Source organism: Xyrauchen texanus, chromosome 45 (assembly GCF_025860055.1).
Source record: "Xyrauchen texanus isolate HMW12.3.18 chromosome 45, RBS_HiC_50CHRs, whole genome shotgun sequence".
Classification (NCBI taxonomy): Eukaryota; Metazoa; Chordata; class Actinopteri; order Cypriniformes; family Catostomidae; genus Xyrauchen; species Xyrauchen texanus.
The window spans coordinates 8824706-8843860 of NC_068320.1; the positions used below are offsets into that span (position 1 = coordinate 8824706).

The 19155-nt window shown below is 36.9% G+C and overlaps 1 protein-coding gene across 1 annotated transcript in view; it reads right to left on the reverse strand.

The window, feature by feature from the left end:
- LOC127637422 (membrane-associated guanylate kinase, WW and PDZ domain-containing protein 2-like) overlaps positions 1-18061 on the reverse strand; it is a 283966-nt gene extending 265905 nt beyond the window's left edge. Inside the window, exon 1 of the mRNA XM_052118464.1 lies at positions 17705-18061. Coding sequence (XP_051974424.1) covers positions 17705-17987 — 283 coding nt within the window. The 5' untranslated portion in view covers positions 17988-18061. The remainder of the gene's footprint in view (positions 1-17704) is intronic.
- Positions 18062-19155: the final 1094 nt, after the last annotated feature.

The following is a 19155-nucleotide window of genomic DNA, read 5'->3' on the forward strand; positions in this document are numbered from 1 at the left end:
ATAAATATTCTCTCAATATTAAGAGGAAAGTTTGCAGTACTAATAAGGTACATAGGCCCATAGCTCCAGCAGTTTCTTCCCAGAATGAACTGCTTGTTTCTGTCTTTCCTACATTGCAAAGCTTGTAAATGTCCTGCTCTGTAATTTGAGTATACACTGTCTATTTATTATTTATTGTTAACTGTAACATCCTATAGTCAGCTGATACTGTCATTGCCTTTGTTGGGTGTTACATGATTCTGGAAAACACTATATCCTAACAGTCTTATCTTATACTTAGTCCATAATTACATAAATACAACAGCACTTACAATAACTTGAGTTGAGTTTGTCTGTAAAGTTTCAATAATTGTCAACATAATAATTTTACATCAATATAATTGCATTACCTAACCAATGCCATACAGTTTGATGGCACACAGGGCTGGACTGGTAATCTGGCATACCGGGCATTTTCCCGGTGGGCCGGCGCTCTTTGGGGCTGATCAGGTGCAGACTGGTTTATTACAAAAAACAGACTCAAAGATATTTGTTCACAAATCGGACACCGATCATGCTGTTCGTTTATTAAACCCAACAATGCAATAAAAAGATAAAAAGTCTATCTATAAATAATCTATCTATTTTTGAATCCTAACCCTAACAGTACCCCTAACCTTAAACATAAAGGCCCCGATTTACTTCATATGAAATCTAAAAATGAACGGAAAAAACCCTGTTACACTGTTACCAGCTTTGCTGCACACACACAAGTACAAACACATGTATACACTTGTATCCCCCCCCCCCACCCTTTCCCACGTTTCATTAGAATAACTGTGCGGTCCTTTCATATGGGGACAACGGCGGCCCATAGCTCATGGTAATGTATGCAGAGATGGGTTCCTCATACGGGCCCAAGAGACTACCAGTCCACCAATTGTAACAACTCAGACCATAGGTCCTTCCTACAACTTCAACTTATAACTTCATCTCTGTATGAAGGGAAAGAAATTGAAGCATGTCAACCTAACTTCTCGGTCTACAGCTGTGAGAACTTCACATGAACAATAGAGGGCCTTAAGTACAATAGTGACTCGCAGAGATTGAAGAGGTGTACGATGTGTATCCAAATCCTAGAATGATTTCCACAAACTGCAACTGAAATCTCAGCAGCCTTACTGTTGGACCCGCCTGTGATGGCCATACTGAGAACCTATTTAAATATAACAAGAAAGGTCTTTTTTAACAGTTTAAGCAAAATTCACTGAAGCTTTTTTTTTCTTTTTCTGTTAAACTGATGTTGGCTTGCAAGTTAATGGCCTTATATTATTTACTAAATTAAATTTAGTTTTTATTAGACAGACAGCTCCTTCACTTAACAAGACTTACAGTAGGTACAAACTCTAACCTCCATTTAAACCCTGACCTCCATTCAGGATCATTTGCTTGTTGTAAGTTAATCAACTTAGTTCATCATGTGAGCTCCGGGCAAACAGATACACCGCTGGTAAACAACAGGACCCACATACTTCCGATAATACAGTAGGCATTAATTAAAAGCAGACAGATGCAGGGAGGGTTAAGGCATGTGAGAAAGGGAGATTACAGCAGGAGAAGGGATGAGTTATAAAAGGTTGAGAAAGCGATAGAGGTGGGTGTTTTGTTTGTGTGGGGACAAAATGTGGCTCTTGACCTGTTTCTGAGAAACACTTTCTAAGACTCAGCAGAGGAAAAGTGCACTCCCTTACCTTCTTTTTACTGAAAACCTAAAACTCTACACACACACACAGAGAGAAGACAAAGATGGATGGATGGACGGATGGACCGGACTCCATAACTAAATACACATGGCTTAATGTTCAAAACTGATGAGTTGATTCTCAGTGAAATGGTCATACTCTTCACAACTTCTAAACATTCTTTCATCGTGTGAGCCATCACATGCAAAGTTGTCCACTAAAAAGATGGGAACTTGTAGTGTTACATACTGCGAGTAGGTACAATTTATTGTTTTTACAGAACTATCGCAGGTTTTTTCATTGCTGTGGGGTAATTGTTTATTTATTAACATTTTTGTGGCAATTTTCTATTTCCTATATATGACTTTACATGTAATAAATGTGTAAAAATGGACATGCAAATGTGAATTTTCTGTTAACATGTAACACATTGCTACAAAAATATATGTACTGTATACATCCAAATGTGCATATCTTTTTTCTGTGTACTACAGTATTGACTTTTACCAGTAAACTTTTACCTACTGTTGAAATTGTAATCTAAAAAGCTCAGAGTGATACACAATAGCATTCAGCTAGACAAAACTGACATTCTTGTATAGTACAGTAAGCAGTCAGTGTCAACAAAAAAGTAGAACAAAAATGAAATTTGTCAATAACAAACATTTGACTGCCATGGTGGAAAAAACAGGTAAACATTTTGACCAGTACGGCTCACACAATGACAAAAAAACTTTTCAATTTATAGACAGAATAACTGTTTTGAAGCATAAATTCAATGTTCTGGGTTACTACATTTTGCAGACATGCAACAGAGTTGTGATGTCCCATAAATCAGTCCTGACAATTGCACAAACAGTTTAGAGAATGTTAAGACTGTTTCAAAAAATGAGCCAAAGCAATTGACCAATCCCCCCAATCCTTAGTAGAAAACCAGTTACAGTTTTTGTTGATTGATTTTACTCATTTCTCCAAACTGTCCTAAACAAACTGTACATTTTTCTTGATTTTCATCATTTTCTTGAAAGACTACACACACATTTCTCTGATCCAAGATTCATGCTTTCAAAACCGTTAACACAAACAACTAAAAAAAAGTCAAATTCTCAAATGCACATGCCAGGTTGTCAAATCTTTTTATTTGGATGGCTGCTGTGTTAGTAATGCACACCGCAAAGGAAATGCATTTTACTATATTTTTCACACAACTATAATGAATTTGCTATATCTATTAAAGGGGTCATATATGAAAATTCTGAGCAAAACAATAATAAGGAAGAAGAGGGCAAACGGATAAGAAGTAGAGTGGAGGAAGACGAATTAGGAAGATGTGATGAGAAGAGGGAGGGGACGATTTTTTCAACTCTTACAGGGGTGAGCATTGAAAGAGTTGAGGAAAGACCAAATGGAGATGCTATAATGATGGTGAGCAGAGAGAAAGAGGGCAGAAGGGTGGAAGAGTAAAGAAGACACAGATGAAGCTCAAATGATCTGAGAGTTGCTCTTATTGATCATGTTCTGAATCACAGTCTCTCCGAGACACACAAAGATTTCGGTCTAATGTGAGCAGATCTACAGTGACTTCAGACTAAACAAAAAAGAATAGGGAGGAATGGCATTGGTCTGCATGCCACGATCAATGTCCACAATTACTGAGCTCTATATTTTTTTAATAATTAGCTTCCTCATCCTCTTTCCAGAGGAAAAGCAGTAAACAACTAGAACTAAAGAAAATGCAGAAAAAGGTCTTTATTGTGGATTTGTAAGACAAATGTGTTATTTCAATAGTAGAGTCGTGTCCATAGCTGTAAATACTATGAATTCAATAGAGAACACATCTATGGTTTTGATGTCAGTATTTCGTCTGTTTTGTCGGCTGTGTGAATTGTTTTGAGAGCATTAATTATAGTTTGGAGAAATGTGTAAAATCGATTAAGAAAAACTAATTCCAAAGGGTTCACAAACAGATGGATGGATGGATGGATGGATAGATCGATGTAGAGAAGAGAATTCAGGTTCACATGACTGTGCTGGTGATGTCAGAGGTAAACTCTTTAGATGTTGCTTTTCCTTTTTGGCAGACTTTGCTGACCACAAACAAACTTGCTGCTAAAATGGCAAAATGGCCTTGATTTCCCCCATGACAGAACCTGAGGGAGTTGAAACTAGAGCATTACTTCCATCCATCCATCCATCCATCTTCAACCGCTTATCCGAAGTCGGGTCGCGGGGGCAGCTGCTCCAGCAGGGGGCCCCAAACTTCCCTATCCTGAGCCACATTAACCAGCTCTGACTGGGGGACCCCGAAGCTGTAGATGTAATCTCTCCACCTAATCCTGGGTCTTCCCCGAGGCCTCCTCCCAGCTGGATGTGCCTGAAACATCTCCCTAGGGAGGCGACCAGGGGGCATCCTTACCAGATGCCCAAACCACCTCAACTGACTCCTTTCGACGCAAAGGAGCAGCGGCTCTACTCCGAGCTCCTCACGGATGACTGAGCTCCTCACCCTATCTCTAAGGGAGAAGCCCGCCACCCTTCTGAGGAAGCCCATTTAGGCCGCTTGTACTCGCGACCTAGTTCTTTCGGTCATGACCCAGCCTTCATGACCATATGTTTAAAAACTGGTGGAAGGAAAAAGAAAATTCTCTACAAAGTTAACATTTCATTGAATGTAAATAACTCAATAACATGACAGTGAGTGGCGGGCAGTTTTTTATAAGCATTGCTCATTCCTTCACAGTATCACAATTAAGCGTATTGTTAGTGCAGATGGTGAGATGAACTAAATTGAACAAAAGTTTTCAATGTTTTGTTCTTTAAACCTTGAGACGGCAACTGCAGAATAGTGTAAACATACAGCAACATGTGTTAAGCCACACACAGATAAATATAGTCTATTTCCACTTGTCTTGTACAAACATTAATAATGATTGTTTTCTTTATTTTATATTTCCTGATTTTGTACAACAGTCCTTGAACCTTGCATAAACATTCACATTTGCGCACAGCATGTACTACTTCAGTACTATTGTGTGCGTGTGTGTGTGTGTGTGTGTGTGTGTGTGTGTGTGTGTGTGTGTGTGTGTGTGTGTGTGTGTGTGTGTGTGTGAGCGTGTATTTATCACTTTGTGGGGACCAAATGTCCCCATAAGGATAGTAAAACCTGAAATGTTTGACCTTGTGGGGACATTTTGTCGGTCCCCATGAGGAAAACAGCTTATAAATCATACTAAATTATGTTTTTTGAAAATGTAAAAATGCAGAAAGTTTTCTGTGAGGGTTAGGTTTAGGGGTAGGGTTAGGTTTAGGGGATAGAATATAAAGTTTGTACAGTATAAAAACCATTATGTCTATGGAAAGTCCCCATAAAACATGGAAACACAACATGTGTGTGTGTGTGTGTGTGTGTGTGTGTGTGTGTGTCCAATTCTCCAGTTGTTACAGTCGAAATGAAAGATACAAATACGCAACCTGAAACACACACACTTTATTCTGATTTCTGTCATTCTTTTTCCAGTGAGTCATCAAAGTATTTTCTTGGGTGAGGAAAGAACAATCACAGACCATTCTCTCTGCTCTATCTGAAAATAAGTACAAACACATAAACAAAACACACCCTGTATTTAATGCGGTTCAGAGATGACATTAAAGCAGCCATATTGTGTGCCGCATTTTTGTAGCATTTAATGTTTTTCCCCCAAAGTCCATTTAAAATGTTATTTCAGGATTCTTGCACCAAAAACAATATTAGTTTTCACAACAATTGCTGACTCTCTCCTTAAACAGATTTTTAGCTACTGTATCTTTAAGAATGTATATGTAAATGACCTCTGTTATGAGTGGCTAACTTTTGCATATAATCGTAGTTCAAATCTTAGCAAATGTTTTACAAATTGCAGACTCTTACATATGAACACACAAAAGTAAGAAAAATCCTGTTTTCTATTATACTGTATTTCCCCTTAAATACAATTTTGGCACACATTTTGGCAAACTCATTAGCCTGAGTAAGATGCCAAACAGTTATACACTAAAAGCACCCTTGTGGGAAGAGGTGCCACGCTGCCTTTGAGAATATCAGAAATTAATTACTTTTGATAACACATGCTTTAAGAATAACAAATTAAAGCAGAAGATGGTGTAACCTTAAGTGACTGCCACTTGGGGAAATATAAATCACAAATACACACTATAAACAGACTAATATACATCCTCAGCAGAAAGCTTCACTCAAAATGATCGGCGTCATTCTGTTACATGCTTATTACAGATATCCAGCAACACGAGACACAACAGATCTGTCTCTGACAGATCTCAAATCAGATCCCTTGGACGAGAAACAATTTTCTCCACGTCTGTCACAGTAAAAGACATGACTAGATGGATACTTAAATACTTCATAACAGTGGTTCTTAACTGGTGGGTCACGTAAAAAAAAAAAAAAAAAATTGGGTTGCAGATCTGTTTTAATAGGTGTTGTGGAAAGGAGGTAAAACAACCTATAATGTACTGTATTTGGGATCATTTCAAAAGGGAGGAAAAACACTTTTTATATTTTTTATGTCTAAGTGTTGTGTGTGTCACATGTACATAAGTATTCACAGCCTTTGCCATGACACTCAAAATTGAGCTCAGGTGCATCCTGTTTCCACTGATCATCCTTGAGATTTTTCTACAACTCGATTGGAGTCCACCTGTGGTAAATTCAGTTGATTGGACATGATTTGGAAAGGCACACACCTGTCTATATAAGGTCCCACAGTTAAGTGCATGTCAGAGCACAAACCAAGACATGAATTTCAAGGAATTGTCTGTAGACCTCCGAGACAGGATTGTATCGAGGCACAGATCTGGGGAAGGGTACAGAAACATTTCTGCAGCATTGAAGGTCCCAATGAGCACAGTAGCCTCCATCATCCGTAAATGGAAGAAGTTTGGAACCACCAGAACTCTTCCTAGAGCTGGCCGCCCGGCCAAACTGAGCAATCTGGGGAGAAGGGCCTTAGTCAGGGAGGTGACCAAGAACCTGATGGTCACTCTGACAGAGCTCCAGCCTTTCTCTGTGGAGAGAAGAGAACCTTCCATCACTGCAGCACTCCACGAATCAGGCCTGTATGTATCCACCTGGAGTTTGCCAAAATGCACCTGAAGGACTCTCAGACCATTCCAGAAAATTCCACAAAATTATGTCAAGCCTTTAGGCAATTAGCCAATTAGCTTCTGATAGGCTAATTGGAATCAATTGGAGGTGTACCTGTGGATGTATTTTAAGGCATACCTTCAAATTCAGTGACCTCTTGCTTGACATCATGGGGAAATCAAAAGAAATCAGTCAATACATCAGAAAATTAATTGTGCACCTCCACAAGTCTGGTTCATCCTTGGGAGCAATTTCCAAATGCCTGAAGGTACCACGTTCATCTGTACAAACAATAGTATAAACACCATGGGACCACTCAGCCATTATACCGCTCGGGAAGAAGACGCATTCAGTCTCCTAGAGATGAACGTTGCTTGGTGCGAAAAGCACAAATCAATCCCAGAACAACAGCAATGGACCTTGTGAAGATGCTGAAGGAAACCGGTAGACAAGTATATATATCCACGGTAAAACAAGTCCTATATCAACATAACCTGAAAGGCTGCTCAGCAAGGAAGAAGCCAAACCACCATAAAAAAAGCTTGACTACAGAAGTGCACATGGGGACAAAGATCTTACTTTTGGGAGAAATGTTATCTGGTCTGATGAAACAAAAATTTTACATTTTGGCCATAATGACCATCGTCATGTTTGGAGGAAAAAGGATGAGGCTTGCAAGCTGAAGAACACCATCCCAACTGTGAAGCATGGGGGTGGCAGCATCATGTTGTGGGGGTGGTTTGCTGCAAGAGGGACTGGTGCACTTAGCAAAATAGATGGCATCATGAAGAAGGAAAACTACAAGGATATATTGAAGCAACATCAGTTGGGAAGTAACATTTTGGTCACAAATGGGTCTTCCAAATGGACAATGACCACAATACCTCAACAAATAATACCGCAAAATGGCTTAAGGACAAAAACGTTAAGGTATTGGAGTGGCCATCACAAAGACCTCACCTGACCTCAATCCGATAGAAATTGTGTGGGCAGAACTGAAAAAGCATGTGTGAGCAAGGAGGCCTACAAACCTTACACCAGTTCTGTCTGGAGGAATGGACAAAAATTCCAGCAACTTAATATGAGAAGCTTGTGGAAGGCTACCCAAAACGTTTAACCCAAGTTAAACAATTTAAAGGCAATGCTACCAAATACTAACAAAGTGTATGTAAACTTCTGACCACTGGGAATGTGATGAAATATATATAAGCTGAAATAAATCTCTATTTTAAGAATGAGAAATTTCAGAATAATAGTAAAGTAGTGATCCTAACTGACCTAAGACAGGGAATGTTTTCTATGATTAAATGTCAGAGTTTAAATGTATTTGGCTAAGGTTTGTGTAAACGCCTGACTTTCAAATGTAACTAAAACTCCTTTAAAACAATGTACATTTACTTTACTGCAGAACTATACTGCAGAAGACATTTTTTTTTATCTCAGAATGTTGAATATAATATTAAAAATATAAATATTTACAAATATCTACAAATATAACAAAAAGAGGAGCATATAAGATATTTAGACTTGCTTTTAGAGAATAGATCTTGAATATAAGTATATTTTGTCTTTACTGCACTGGCAGAAGTATAACCAAGTGAAAAGAATACACTTCTATACAAAATACACTTATATTTAAGATACATCACCTTAAAGGAAGTCTAAATATCTTATATGTTGCTTATCAATTAAATGTATCTTGTTTTAATGATTTTAGACCATTTTAAATGGAAAACAATTAAAAAACACTTGATAACATTAGGATATTTAAACTTAATAAAAAAGTATTTTTTTCCTTTATTTCAGTGAATGTCATTTAGAGGTATTTTTAAAAGAAGAGTTTGTCCTCTTTATTGTTAGTAAGCACATTTACAACATGTTAAGTCGGGCACAAGCTGAATAGTCAGTTAGGAGCTAATGATTAATCGTTGCAATAATCAACTGAATATTCGAATAATCGTTTTAATAAGCGTTAGATTAGTCGATTATCAAAATAATCATTAGTTGCAGCCCTATTCTATTGCAATTCGATTCAATACAATATCGATTCATATGGGTATAATTAAGTTATAAAGTCCCTTTTGCTTAGATATGAAAGAAATTATCTACAGGTGACTGTATCTAGGTACATTATGAAAATATTAATTTACTAATTAGATTTTATTTATTTTTATCATTTGATCACATTTTGGCTTTTAAGAATGAACAAATCCATGCATTCAATCAAAAGATAAGATATTCTATTTAATATATAATTTTTTATTTACATGTTTATTGTTTAATCGTATAATTTATACCATTTACAAGTATTTACATTGATTTGTTGAACATGTTTAAAACCGGTACTGTCTCTTTAACTAAATCTGCACTTCTGTGAAGAACGTCTGTAGATGAATGAGAGAGAACTCAAATTACTTTATCTAACAAAAATCGAGAGTTCATGGCAAGCTTGCTACAAACTCACAGCAAATTTGGTTGCGAATGTAGAGGGTTGCGTATAGAGGAAAAGATCGATCTTGGGATTTAAGAATTGATATCGAGACTGTTCAAATGAAGATTTGATGCTTTGATGCTTACCTACCAGCACTGAAAACACTGTTAACCTGAAAAATAAATGTGCTTCATGTAGTAAAATCTAAATTAACTGGTTTATAGGGTTGTGCCGATGGACGATGATGGCTGACCAACATCACAATGTAGAGCCACCATCGTGATGCCACGCCCCCTTTTGCGAGTCTTGCTAGTGTGACTCACTAATCCTAGTCTCTTCTATAGTTAACCTAAAAACTTTGCAGGGATTGCTCTGTAAATTAAATTGAGAATATAACTAATGCATATATGCTATTTTAAATACTGTGGTATATGCCAGAGACGTGACGTGTTAGTCTGTGAAAATACCGTGTCAGGCAGACTACACAAATATTGATCTTGACATTGTTAGCTTCTTGTCTTACACTGTACATTTAGATTAAAATATTTTATGTTGTAGGCTACAAGAAAATAGCCTTTATTAATTAATTATTAGTAGTTGTAGTGTCTCAGAACATCTTGCTCATTGTCACATAGCTCTTGTATACACTGAAGATAAACCCAGACCAGCGAACGTCAAATAACTTTGGTCTGGTTAATACTTTTAAAGAAAAATTTCCTTGGCCATAAATCCATAATGTCAAATCAAATGAAAGAAACAAGGTGAATATGAATAACACACATTTATTAAAACATAGAAGAACAACAAATAAAGAACAAGAAAACGGGAACAACACTCAGACCAAAACTCGGCATTAACATTTCACTTATAATTAGCAGCACAATTAACTTCAGCACAGGCTACAAAATAAATTATGTTATATGGTCATATGAACTACACAAATGAACGTTTAAAAAATAATATGCAAAATCGAAGCTCCGCAACGGATGGCGAAAAATGCGTAAAGAAGTCTAATATCTTTCACCATAGACCATGTTTAAATTTCGATGTTTCTGGCCAGAAATACCAACATATTCACTTTATCTGGTTTTAATAAGCTGCGGATTGGAGTAACTACACTACCCGCTGTGCCGAAGACCCGCTCTGATGGAGTACTGGTAGCACATATGCACAGATATTTCCGTTCTAATCTTGCCATGAACGGAAACATTTTGTCGTTCGTTTTCCACCAAGTCAGCGGGTCCTCTTCCCCATCAATGGCCATTTCCTGCAGGTACATGGTCATTTCTGCCTCGACCTTTTGCTCATCAGTGAGTAAAATAACGAAATTATAGTTTTTAAGTGGAAAATAGTATTTATGTAAAGAGATATATTAAAATAAATAGTGCACAACTCTTCTTAAGTGAAAGCTAAAAAAAATAAATGCTTCACGTGTCGGTGCAACCTACTGATAAAGCGCCGACGAGTCATTAGTTGGGTTAGTAAAATAACGAAATTATAATTTTTCATATAATTTTTTAAATTATATGAAATTATATACCCCACCCCCACCGACGATATCATCGTCCATCGCAATGTTTTACTGTCAACATCGTCAACTGCCAATTTAGGGGACATCGCCCAACCCTACTGGTTTAATTCATCCAAAAATGTTTAACATCTATGAATCAATCTGAATACATTAGGTTAAACCCACAAAACACATTTTAAGGGTTATATCAGGTAGAAATAGATCCTTGAGGTAACAATTGCAGGTTACACTTGTATAGTGTTTTGGCAGGAGATATACAAGTAGACTAATCTTGTATCATTAAATTAATCAGCCCAAGATGCATCTCAGTGGAGGCTGTAACTTACACTTCGGGTAGATTTTAACAAGCACTGCATAAAATACTTAATGGAGTGAAAGAATAAATAATACACAATCACACTCCTGTACTTGATTGCACCAGCAACATTCATTCATTCATTACCACAGGCAAAAATAAAAGCAAGGCAATTGAAATGCAATGTTCAAGCGTTCTGAAAGACATGATCTTGTATTGGAAATAAGACTGCTTTTTTCCTTGAGAGAGCTTCCCACCTGAACGAAAAGTGAAAGACTAAGAGTCAGAGTGTGAGGGAATGTTAAAGACAGATGTCAGAGTAATGACTCCATCCATTATCACCAACTACAACCCCTCTCATGGGTGTCACACCATGCAATCTGACAATAAGTAAGTGCTGAGGGCACAAGACTAGACCACCAGAGGTCCAGTATTACTGAGCTCTGCAGGATTTCTGGCTGACTGCGTACACATCATTACAACACATGAGCACCAGGATGCCATGCCTACACCTGGGAGACAAGGCTATATGTGTTTGTGCATATACATCTATAATGCGACAAGACAAGTATTAACGGGTAAGCTGATATACAGTAGGCATTGATAGTATAGCACAGAGACATCAGTACATTTCATTTCGTCTAGACAGGTTGGAACACATTCGATGCTTTCCTAAGACTAGGGACTGCTTCCCAGTGAGTGCCTACAGTATGTACTGTATATATAATCCACTCCGGTTGTTTCTGCGCTCTCATAAACAGGCTCTAGTGGATCCACTGCAAATAAACATAAATAAGTAGTTCGAATTTACAACATTCAGATCCTTCTTGATTTATCAGAGTGAAATTTTAAACTTGCCACCTCGATTCTAGAGTATTGAGGGTGGTTGCTTACTGGCCCAAGTAAAAAAAAACTATGATTGTAATCTTGACCAACCATTTTAGAGATTTCTGTCTTTCCCCATTCAAATAGATAGGAGCTGTAGATCGACACTGGGAGGGTTTCCAAGATCGACACCGAGAGGACTGAATTCCCTTAAAATTGAATTTGTTGATATTTGCTTCTGAATGTTCATGAACCCTGAAATCTACCCTATTCTGCCTAATGTTTTTCCCTTTCCCTTTAGTGCTAGGTACTGTTGTGTTGCGTAACCCAACCCTAAACCTAACCTTACCCCTAAACCTATCCGTACCACAACCTCAGAAGTGGCAAATGTGAATCTTGAGAATTTTGCAGAACAACATGTAGTTACACAATAAGTACATTATATTGTATGTATTTTAATGTTAGTACGTAGTAGTTAAAGACAACTAATGTAAAGTGGGTCCGGATATGTATTCCTTTTTACAATACTGCATCGTTTAAAGCTAAAACTATAAACTTCCTTTTGGCGCCACTCTGTAGACATTTCCCCCAAAAACTGCTCACACATCTCCACACGCTCAACACTTCCAGCTTCAGCCAATGGGAGCAGTTGTTTGAATTTCAGTGATCACAGGCCGATTTCAGCAATAAAACTTTCAACCTACGTTCACCGAATTCACAGTGCAATCAGTCTGGTTATTCTGGTCCCTATGTATGTCTAAGGGTCCCAACGTAAATTAAATTCAATGGGATTGTTTTGCCCGTTATCATCCACCAGGCAAAAATCATAACAGTAATTGCTTAGAAAAGTAACAGTTCACCTCTCTCAACAGGTAGAACAACTAGAGGTGTCATTCATTTCTGTTTAATACTTAGGATTAAGGGTTTGGTCAAATCCCTAACCCTATATACAAGCAATAATATAAATAAAAATAAAATACATATACACACACACACACACACACACATAAACATATATACAGTACTGTGCAAATCCACTTCTATTCTATTTGCAAAAGTAATGTTTGTGAGTCTAAGATATAAATAACCATATTAAGACAAATGCAAATCTTATGTGCCTAAAACTTTTTCACAGTACTATATATTATTTGTATTTCATTTTAATCATGTGCTTTGGCCTGATTAAAATTAACCAACATGTTCTTATTCCCCAAGCGTCCAATTTTGACACATTGTGCTGAAGCCATCCACATCTGCATGATGACCCCAAGGTTCCCCCGGCATCCTCTCATTGTCGGAATGAGAAACCCCGTTGTTCAGCTAGAAAACTTTGCCGTCAGTTATAAATTTTTGAATATTATTTTGTGTGCTTAACCTCAATGTTTTACAATACTTATAAATATATTAGCATTATACTACATTATACTGTACAATCATATATAATATTTTAGATCCCCCTAACCCAACCCCATTTCTAAACCTAACTGATAATCATCAATATATAACACGAAAAAGAGACACTTAGATATTCATAATTTGATTTATTAGAATTTTTAAGCACCTAACCACACATTTATGCCTAAACTCAACCAGTTCTCAACAACAGAAAAGATGTAACAAGCGGATAAAGTACAGTCATAGTCATTTATTTAAAAAAATAAACTAACTATAATAATATTCCAAACTATACGATGGCATTGTGTGAATAGCAGAGTGAAACTTAAGGTTTTAATTGGAGAAAATATTCCCCCTCCATGAAGGAACTGTTATCCTGATTCTACCAGCACGTCTCAATCAAAAAATGTATACATCCAAACTTGAGGCCGTTTTATTCGGTCACAAGACACGCGAGAGCCAATGGCATAATCGTTGAGTCTCTGACGTCAAACCCGTGTCATTACACTTGAGGCGGTAAATTTTGAATGTGTTATAATGAAACTTGTGCAGCATTTGCAGTCACCGTGATCGGTCATAAAACTTACATTTATGTTTATTCTTCACATAAAACTATTAAGACTCGGAATACACCCAGAATGAAATGGGTCGCTTCAGCAGTGCAGGATGTGTACAGACAAAAATTGTACCTCAACTTATTACTAAACGATGCTAAAACTGTAATGCCCAACGTGTCAGTCAGTTGACGTCAAAGGTTTTTCATTGAAAATAACCCACTTGCCGGACGCATTGTAAAACTGATGCCGAAGGGCACTTTTAGCGTCTGTAGATTGACGCGCTGGGCTCTTGCACAAGCGTAAGTCTTTGAAGCCTTGGGAATGAGTTGCAACCCATTAACAGCAAATGCTACTATCCTGATATTTATGTTTATTTATGTCCTTTTCTTTTAACACACAGCCCATTAAGTACAGTTCAACTCATCCCACACTGAATATGACAAAAAACACTGTGCATAAACACATCAGTTCAGTGGCGTGATAATAATTACACCTTCAAATCTGAAATTAAATTTACAATTATAACTGGCGGCTGAGAGACTATAATTTATGTAAACCTCATCTCATTCTACCCAAAGGGGGTGAATGAAACATAAATACAATAACGTGCTGTTCCCTAATAATTACAATGTATCAAAACTACAGTTAAAGGTCATCCTTCACTTTGCAGCTTCTCAATGTGATACAAGTGTTAAGAACATGATTTTGGCAAATGGCCTCACTGATAACTGACAACCACACATAAAAAGTTGGCCAGGTCAACCCGGGAGACTGTTTGAATGTATGTGTGTGTGTGTGTGTGTGTGTGTGTGTGTGTGTGTGTGTGTGTGTGTGTGTGTGTGTGTGTGTGTGTGTTTCATAACCTGTTATTTCACAGATAAAAGCTACAGACATCTTAGAGTACTTACCTAGCCACCTGACCATACCAAGCACAGTATTGAGTCTGCCCTACCACTGTGTCCAATGAATATCAAGTAGGAGCCACCTGCTACTGTGCTCAAGAAAAAAGCCTATTACCTGCAATGCTGTGACAAAAATGTAGACTTTTTTTAACAAGTATGACCACATGTGATGAAGATACAATACAGAGAGGCCCGAAAAGTTTTTGTATAATATTATAAAATTCAAATCAAGAGTTATTAATTTCACAGGAAGGTAGCAGATGTTTAAAGCCAAAGATAAATTAGACACATAAAACCTTCTTCCAAATATGAGGACACAGGGTTCAGATATTTTGATACAAGGTTTTGTATAAAAATGTACTTGTTTGTGCAACCCAAAAGATAACAGGACAGCACATCCTGGTCCCTCTTTTAAGCTGAACAAGCATTGCTCCTCAGAAGGCAAAAGGGGAGGTGAGAGTTGGCAAATTAGCACTGTATTTGAAAGTGCTTCATACACTTTTGACCTAAAGGCTTAGTCTTCAATGCCTAAATGCTTGAAATTAGTTATGTAGACAAACATTGTTGAATTTAATAACAAAACTATTTTGTAAAACTATAGAACAAAATCTTTGTTTGTTTGTTTGTTTAAACTAAAATTTAATTGCTTTATTTATTCATTTTTACTGGGTCAGTTTGACTGGGTAGTGAAGGAAAAGCAGTCAACAAACATACATGGGAACTAGAGGTAGACCGATATATCGGTGGAAATAGTTGCTTTTTTGAACTATCCGTTATCGACAAAAATCTATGCCGATAGAGGAATAATAATAATAATAAAAAACTATGTTCCTCTGATAATGACGTTTTTTTAACTTGAAGTGAGAGCATGCAAAGAAAAATGTGACTATTTGGAAACTAGATGTCGCCCGATAGTGGATTTTATCCATACCAATAACTAAGTTGGGCAGTATCTGCCGATAACCAATGAATCAACCGATACTTTTTAAAATTGATACTGAATGAAAGTAAAATAGTGCTGAACTTCATTACAAAAATAAACAGTACTGACTGAACCATGAAAATGTATTGTACTTTTTTTAAATTAAATAAATATATAAATATTAATATATTTGAACTAATATTCACATTTTTAAGTCAGCTGATTGATTAAATTGACGTTGTTTCCTTAGTCTACAAGAGGGCGCAATAACTACATAAACCATTCAGCACCATTATATTATTGCAAAGAACATTCCTATACTGGCTGTTTAAAAAAGCATTTCATTTTCAACTAATGTGCATAAAATAAATAAATAAAAAATTTTAATTGGTCCATATTCTGAAATGTTGTCAAAAGTAAAATAAGGGGGCTTTAATAAACAGTTCACGTTGTGTTACACTTGCACTGATTCCTACTACTCCAGACTCAAGCTTCATAATAACAGTGAAATACCACATTGTCTTTTATTCAGTACAGTTGTATGTAGAGTAACAATATTCACAGACAGCAGTGGTATTCGGCTGAACTCAGTGGTGATGCAGCATAAAAGTAATCCAAATTATCTCCAGTGGTTAAATCCATATAATCAGAAGTGATATGATACGTGTGGGTGAGAAACAGTTCAAAATAAGAGTATTTTTTATTATAAATTCTCCTCCCTGCCCAGTAGGTGGCGATATGCAGGAAGAATGCAAATCGACAAAAACAAAAGAAGACAAATGTGAAATGAATGTGGAGATTTATAGTAAAAAAAGGACTTAAATATTGATCTGTTTCTCAACCACACTTATATTGCTTCAGAAGATATGGATTTAAACACTGGAGTCGTATGGATTATTTTTATGCTGCTTTTATGTGCTTTTTGGAACTTCAAAGTTCTGGTCACTATTCACTTCCATTGTATGGAACTACAGAGCTGAGATATTTTTCCAAAAATCTCCATTTCGGTCCAGCAGAAGAAATAAAGTCATACACATATGGGATGGCATGTGGGTGTGTAAATGCTAAGGGAATTTTCATTTTTGTGTAAACTATCCCTTTAAATGTGAAAACTGTAATTAAAAAGAATGATTAGGCGTGTCTATATTTATGACAGGTAAGTGACCTTCCAGTAATGAAAGGAATACCACAAACACATCTTAAACTACTAATCGACGCTAAAGGAGCTAAAATGCTTACAATTATAGGTCTGTTACTAAACAGAAAGGGATATATTATGGCAATTATGTTAAATCTTCTTTAGTTTGATTATGTATGCTTAAGTGGGTTGGCATGATTCATGACAGTGTGATTGTGAGGTTCAGATGCAGCCCAATAGGGAAAATAGTCATGTCAACTGTGGCACACACCCACACAGTCTAGATTACAATCTGATAACACAAACTAAACTGAAGGATGACGGAGAGATAAACCTGCAGTCTCAACAAAGACTGTAAAATTAGTTACAAGTTTACAAACACTGCATAACAGTATTACAGCAGGAAGACAGAATTTGGTATGCAGCGCTTTGACGTTATCAACCTGGCGATGACGTAATCGCGTTACGGTCTTCCGTGAGGACACGCCCCTTTCAACCAACTGCGCTTCTGTAGCAACAAATTTATCACTTTCAAACACCCTCTTGTTTACTTTCTTAAGTAACATTTTGATGTAAATTAATACATGCTAGACATTTGATACTCATTCATTAAAGCAAACAAGTACACAAACAGATATAATATTCACGAATAATGTGATTTAATAAGCCACTACTGTCATCAAAATAAATACATACACATTTTGTATTTATTAATGTATGTAAGCAAAAATCTGAAAGCGTCTATTATTGTTTTTATAGTAACAATAACTGTGGAAACTATGGTTACCATGGTAACCATTTTGGCACATAAACTGACTTAATGTCAAAAAAGTCTACTTAAACTAACCTTGTTTGACACACTTCAGACGGACGGGGTCTTTGCAGTGTCTGACCACAGCCCACACATCCCTGATGGTCAGTCCGGCCATTGGAGTATCATTCACTTCCAGCAATAGCTCGTCCTGATTCAGTTTGCTCCAGTCCAGTTTCATCTCCCCAATAACAGGGAACTGTCCGTTCTCCGCGCCTCCCTGCAGCTCGAACCCGAGCTCACCACTCGGACTCCTGGACAACACAACCTCATGGACCCTGTTGGTCCAGTGACTTTTCTTCTTCAAGCTTTTGGACATGTTTGGAGTTGCTAATGTGACATGAGAACAGCCATGAAAGCGCGTTATCCGGCCAGTCTGTTAACCAAAGTTGACTGATCAGAATCGTTGGGTTGCAGGAGTCTCCATATCAGCAGCAGATCCACGGCAGCCTCTTAAAACTGCTACACTGTAACTGTGATGTCCGATTCGCGAAAGAATTGTTTATTTGAATCGGTTCATTTTTCATGATTCAACCAAACCGATTCGCAAAGCGCGTGCGAATCACTCGACTGTTTAAGAACGCTGTGAGTAAAACTTTGTAGTGGGAGATATGTTAGAGACAAAATAACTCAAACATTGACACGATATATAAAACTTAATCGAAAATATTGAGATTAATAGCAGTAGTTTGCTAAATACATCTTTGTCTAATACAATTAAGACATTAACGTCGTGTGGGGACCTCAGGAAACACTTTTAAGCAATGATACGAATAAAACGGTCACTCTTTTTTAAAACTGTCCATATCAACAACAAAAGCACGATGTAAAATGCCGTGCGAGGACATGTGGTAACGCTTTTGAGCGATGACTCGAAGGAACCGGTGACTCGTTTTCTGAATCTCTTCATCCGAGCAAACCGAATCGCTGAAATGAAACAGATTTCTCAACGCTGCATTGAAGCTGTCTAAACTGCTGGGGAAACAGAGCCGGATGTGATGTGAGGAGGAGGAGAGAAGAGAAAAGAGAAAGAAGTAACGGAACTTCCATCATACCATCAGACCGGAGCGCTTTTTTCCATTATAAACGACCACTGTGCCTCCTTCTGGGTAAAATGCTAAATGAAGCTGAAAATTATATCTACTGTAGAGTTTTGGAGAGACACGCAGTTGTTTTTTTCGGCAGCTGTTGTGCTGCAGGCATAGAATTAATAGAAATGTAAAAAATAAATAAAATAAAACACTTTAGTATTTAAATTATTAGCCCTCATCCCAGCAATTATTTAGATTACAGCAAGTAAACAATACTTTATTTATTTATTATTATTATTATTATTATTATTATTATTATTATTATATTATGTAATCTTTTAATATATTTTTTAAATAAAACACAGAACAGCTGACACTCTAAACTGTATTAAACCAGTGTTATTTATTAAATTAAACCAACATTTATTTATATATTTTTTCAGTTTGAAAAAAACT